This window comes from Dendrobates tinctorius, unplaced genomic scaffold (assembly GCF_039654945.1).
Source record: "Dendrobates tinctorius isolate UK_male_01 unplaced genomic scaffold, ASM3965494v1 ptg000126l, whole genome shotgun sequence".
Lineage (NCBI taxonomy): Eukaryota > Metazoa > Chordata > Amphibia > Anura > Dendrobatidae > Dendrobates > Dendrobates tinctorius.
In genome coordinates, this window is record NW_027361794.1 from 11360092 (window position 1) to 11366399 (window position 6308).

At 40.3% G+C, this 6308-nt stretch overlaps 1 protein-coding gene across 1 annotated transcript in view; it reads right to left on the bottom strand.

Annotated features, from left to right (window-relative positions):
- Nucleotides 1-3871: 3871 nt before the first annotated feature.
- LOC141047343 (uncharacterized) overlaps nucleotides 3872-6308 on the bottom strand; it is an 85975-nt gene continuing 83538 nt past the window's right edge. Inside the window, exon 7 of the mRNA XM_073542404.1 lies at nucleotides 3872-5423. Within this exon, the coding sequence (XP_073398505.1) occupies nucleotides 3929-5423 (1495 nt within the window). The 3' untranslated portion in view covers nucleotides 3872-3928. The remainder of the gene's footprint in view (nucleotides 5424-6308) is intronic.

Sequence of the window (6308 nt, forward strand, 5' to 3'; positions counted from 1 at the left end):
CATGAAAAATGGAGACGCTCCGTGAATCGGAAAATGGCGCAATTCTTTGATACTTTACCTAATAAAGATAAGTTATTGTTACTGATAAATGTTTGTTTTGGGTCATTTATTTTCTGCTGGTATTTGGACTATTCTGTAAAACTCCCATATAATATTCCATCCTTAAACTCACGCTGCGCACATCATGTTTTTGTACAATTTGTCAATAATATATATAGTTTCTCCGTGTCAGAGATATTTTTCGTGGTCAACAAAATGCGATTTTCCTGTAATTCATTTCTCACACTCTAGATATGATAATGACTTCTCTCTGTGTGGGATTTTTGATGTTTAAAAAGGTTGTCCACTACTTGAACAATCCCTTCTCATTCCTCATGTTTGGTCCTGTTTAAATAAAAACACTTATATAGACCTCCCATGCTGGCACCATTTCAGCGGTGTTGGCACTTGCCTTATTGGAGCTGTTTTGAGGTTGTTACGTCATGTGAGCCCTGTGCCCAATCAGTGCTGATGTCACTGTCTCCACTGTATAATAACCATGTATAAGTACAGTCATGGCCAAAAGTTTTGAGAATGACACAAATATTAATTTTTACAAAGTCTACTGCTTCATTTTTTCTAATGGCAATTTGCATATACTCCAGAATGTTATAAAGAGTGATCAGCTTAACAGCAATTAGTTGCAAAGTCAATATTTGCCTAGAAAATTAACTTTATCCCCCAAAACACATTTCAACATCATTGCAGCCCTGCCTTAAAAGGACCAGCTAACATCGTTTCAGTGTTTGCTCCATTAACACAGGTGTGGGTGTTGATGAGGACAGGGCTGGAGATCAATCTGTCATGATTAAGTAAGAATGACACCACTGAACACTTTAAAAGGAGGCTGGTGCTTGGCATCATTGTTTCTCTTCTGTTAACCATGGTTATCTCTAAAGAAACACGTGCAGTCATCATTGCACTGCACAAAAATGGCCTAACAGGGAAGAGTATCGCAGCTAGAAAGATTGCACCTCAGTCAACAATCTATCGCATCATCAAGAACTTCAAGGAGAGAGGTTCCCTTGTTGCCAAAAAGGCTCCAGGGCGCCCAAGAAAGACCAGCAAGCGCCAGGACCGTCTCTTAAAAGTGTTTCAGCTGCGGGATCGGGCTACCAGCAGTGCAGAGCTTGCTCAGGAATGGCAGCAGGCAGGTGTGAGTGCACCTGCACACACTGTGAGGCGGAGACTCTTGGAGCAAGGCCTGGTCTCAAGGAGGGCAGCAAAGAAGCCACTTCTCTCCAGAAAAAACATCATGGACAGACTGATATTCTGCAAGAGGTACAGGGAGTGGACTGCTGAGGACTGGGGTAAAGTCATTTTTTCTGATGAATCCCCTTTTCGATTGTTTGGGACATCTGGAAAACGGCTTATTCGGAGAAGACCAGGTGAGAGCTACCACCAGTCTTGTCTCATGCCAACTGTCAAGCATCCTCAAACCATTCATGTGTGGGGTTGCTTCTCAGCCAAGGGAATGGGCTCTCTCTCAGTCTTGCCTAAAAACACAGCCATGAATAAAGAATGGTACCAGAATGTCCTCCGAGAGCAACTTCTCCCAACCGTCCAAGAGCAGTTTGGCGATCAACAATGCCTTTTTCAACATGATGGAGCACCTTGCCATAAAGTAAAGGTGATAACTAAATGGCTCAGGGAACAAAACATAGAGATTTTGGGACCATGGCCTGGAAACTCCCCAGATCTTAATCCCATTGAGAACTTGTGGTCAATCATCAAGAGACGGGTGGACAAACAAAAACCTTCAAATTCAGACAAAATAAAAGCATTGATTTTGCAAGAATGGACTGCTATCAGTCAGGATTTGATCTAGAAGTTGATTGAGAGCATGCCAGGGAGAATTGCTGAGGTCCTGAAGAAGAAGGGTCAACACTGCAAATATTGACTTGCTGCATTAACTCATTCTAACTGTCAATACAACCTTTTGTTACTCATAATATGATTGCAATTATATTTCTGTATGTGATAAAAACATCTAACAAACACACATAAAAACCAGAGGGCAGCAGATCATGTGAAAATATAATATTTGTGTCATTCTCAAAACTTTTGGCCATGACTGTATATAAAGGGACAATACAAATATCTTTCCGAGGATCTGTTTATAGCAAGGAAGGTGACGGTCACAAGGGGACATTCTCTGCGTCTGGAGGAGAGAAGGTTTTTCCACCAACATAGAAGAGGATTCCTTACTGTTAGGGCAGGGAGAATCTGGAATTCCTTGCCTGAGGAAGTGGTGATGGCGAACTCAGTCGAGGGGTTCAAGAGAGGCCTGGTTGTCTTCCTGTAGCGTAACAATATTGTATCTTACAGTTATTTGGCTTTTTAGCAGGACATAGATCTGGGAATGTCATTATTGTGACAGAATATAGGCTGAACTGGATGGACAAATGTCTTTTTTCGGCCTTGCTAACTATGTTACTATATCCCCATTTTGGACAAATCGAGCATCTTGAGGCAGTCAGAGAGAAGCCGCAGCCCTGGCTTCCTGTTGATGTTCAATACATCCGAAGGTGGGAACAATGAAGCTGCCGCTGATTGGGTGTAGGGCTCGTGTGATGTGACAACCTCACATAAGCACCGGGACAGCGAGTTTCGACCCCACGGAAGTGGAGCCCGTACACCAGTGGAGTTTGAGTGTTTTTAATTTATTGACGCCAAACATGAGGAATGAGTTCACTGAGAGTTTCTTTTTTAAATAAAGATATATAATTATCCCTTGATTAGAAGATTCACTGACAAAAGGATGAAACTACACTTTATTAATTCCAAATATAAAACTTGACCCATAATTCACCCCCTGAAGGTCAGTCAGAAGGTGACAAATAGAAAAAACATATACCCCATGTTTCAATATAGGGTGAGGTGACATATACACACTCACTCTCCAAGCATCTCATTTCTAAGGGATTTGTCGTCCTCACCAAACATGACTCATCAGGAGACTATTTAATATTGACCTATATTCAAGTGAGACTAGATGAAGAAAACGCTAAAATCATGTATCATGATATCTGAAACAGTCAGAAAACTAGCCACATTTTGACAGACCCCAGACTTCAAACTATATACTTCGTAAATTTATAAACCACTCTAGTGTTAAGAATAGATAGTATGTGAAAATACAGTATATACCGCTCAGGGAACACAAATTCCAGAGATAATGTCTGGGAGATCTGTGCAATTATTTCGTATGAATATGGAAAATATGGTTGCACATATCTCTAATCTTTATATCAATATTGCACTCATTCCCTGACAGACCGCAGCATGGCCATTAGTTAGAAGCTGCTAATGATCTTTGGAGCAGGTAAGTTTTCCCTGAGTGGTATATATTGGGCCATCTGAATACGGAGTTTAGTCTAGAACAATTTGTCTGCACTACTGACTGACAGCTGTTACAATACCAAACTAGGGCAGTCCCTATAGGAGAAAAAACACAATAATTATACTATGCATTCACATACTTTCTATTCCTGACACTGGAGTGGCTTATAAACTTACAAAGTATATAGTTTGAAGTCGCCTTTGGTGAGGACAATGAAACCCGTTGAAATGAGAGGCTTGGAGAGTGAGTGTGTATATGTCACCTCACCCTATATACTGAAATGTGGGGTATATGTTTTTTCTATTAGTCACCTTCTGACTAACCTTCAGGGGGTGAATTATGGGTATAGTTTTACATTTGGAATTAATAAACTTTAGCTTTATCTTTTTGTCAACAAACATGAGGAATGACAAGAGGTAACCCATTTAAGAAGATCCAATTTTGATTAAAACTATTCCAACATAATGAACATTAAAAAGGCTTCTCCCCTATGTGACTTCTCTGATGTTTATTAACAGTTGATTTCCAAGTAAAATACTTCCCACATTAAGAAAATGAGAAAGTCTTCTCCCCTGTGTGACTGCTCTGATGTCTAACAAGATGCTCTTTCTGGTTAAAACATTTCCCATATTCTGAACATGAAAAAGGCTTCTCCTCTGTGTTGGCTCTCTGGTGACTATCAAGACACTCTTTCCGGTTAAAACATTTCCCACATTCTGAACATGCAAAAGGCTTCTCCTCTGTGTGGGTTCTCTGGTGCTTAACCAAATCTGATTTCTGGTTAAAACATTTCCCACATTCTGAACAGGAAAAAGGCTTCGCCCCTGTGTGACTGCTCTGATGTCTAACCAGATGCTCTTTCCGCTTAAAACATTTCCCACATTCTGAACATGAAAAAGGTTTCTCCTCTGTGTGGGTTCTCTGGTGCTTAACCAAATCTGATTTCCGGTTAAAACATTTCCCACATTCTGAACAGGAAAAAGGCTTCTCCCCTGTATGAGTTCTCTGGTGGCTATCAAGACTCGATTTCCGGTTAAAACATTTCCCACATTCTGAACAGGAAAAAGGCTTCTCCCCTGTATGAGTTCTCTGGTGGCAATCAAGACTCGATTTCCGGTTAAAACATTTCCCACATTCTGAACAGGAAAAAGGCTTCTCCTTCTCCCCTGTATGAGTTCTCTGGTGGCTATGAAGACTCGATTTCCGGTTAAAACATTTCCCACATTCTGAACAGGAAAAAGGCTTCTCCCCTGTATGAGTTCTCTGGTGGCAATCAAGACTCGATTTCCAGTTAAAACATTTCCCACATTCTGAACAGGAAAAAGGCTTCTCCTTCTCCCCTGTATGAGTTCTCTGGTGGCTATCAAGATTCAATTTCCGGTTAAAACATTTCCCACATTCTGAACAGGAAAAAGACTTCTCCTCCCCTGTATGAGTTCTCTGGTGGCTATCAAGATTCGATTTCCAGTTAAAACATTTCCCACATTCTGAACAGGAAAAAGGCTTCTCCCCTGTATGAGTTCTCTGGTGGCTATCAAAAATCGATTTCTGGTTAAAACATTTTCCACATTTTGAACAGGAAAAACGCTTCTCCCCTGTGTGACTGCTCTGATGTCTAACAAGATTCTCTTTCTGGTTAAAACATTTCCCACATTCTGAACATGCAAAAGGCTTCTCCCCTGTGTGAGTTCTCTGGTGGCCATCAAGGTGCGCTTTCCGGTTAAAACATTTCTCACATTCAGAACATGAAAATGGTTTTGCTCCTGTGTGAGTTCTCAGGTGACTATCAAGATTCGATTTCCAGTTAAAACATTTCCCACATTCTGAACAGGAAAAAGGTTTCTCCCCTGTGTGAGTTCTCTGGTGGCTATCAAAAATCAATTTCAGGTTAAAACATTTTCCACATTTTGAACAGGAAAAAGGCTTCTCCCCTGTGTGGGTTCTCTGGTGCTTAACCAAACCTGATTTCCAGTTAAAACATTTCCCACATTCGGAGCAGGAAAAAGGCTTCTCTTTCTCCCCTGTATGAGTTCTCTGGTGGCTATCAAGATTCAATTTCCGGTTAAAACATTTCCCACATTCTGAACAGGAAAATGACTTCTTTGCTTTAGGAGCAGTTTGTTTTTTAATGCCTCTTTTGTGACTTTGATTTTCCTTAGTAGTCGGTAATGAATCAGAAGATGGTACCTGTCCCATACGATCAGATGACAGATCTTTGCTGTGAATGGATGATGGTATATCTGGAGTAACAGCATTCACTTCAATTGTATCTTGTAGGATCTCAAGATCGTCAGATTTAAAAATTGAAGATGTCAGCTGTCCCTCTGATCTCCTTGTACAGCCATCTGCGAAGATATAAAACATTTATTATTTTTTAATAAAATATCCGAGTTTTATATTTTTGAACATTTGTACTTAAACTGTCCATAAAAATGGCAAGCTATGTAAAAACTTTATTTACCAAGACAATGACAGTTCACAGTCTAATAGAAAACCTTGTTGGATGAACCAGTAGTGCGTGGTGTTCAAATGTTTGTTCTGCCTCCCAAATACAGAATTATAAGAAACCAATCAATGTTATATAGGCAAAAATAATACCAATTCTCCTCTCACAAAGAAACAGTTCCCATGCAGGTCCATCATCTGTCAATGGAAAAACAGAGGTTCCCACACTATTAGTGGCTCAAAGGCTGTTAAAAAGCAACAAGGTTTCTACAAACCAATCCAGCAAAATCAGCTCTCATTTCTGAGTCTTGCAGTGTGCTCAAACAACATTTAGGATCCCTGTATTTAGCAATATTATAGTGAGAAGAATCCACTTAATTTATGGTGTGTGTCTCCTGGAGCACAATCTGGGCACTATGTGTTGGGTAATAAAATGACAAATGTGTAATTTTCACTCTCAAACATCCACTTCGGGTTCATC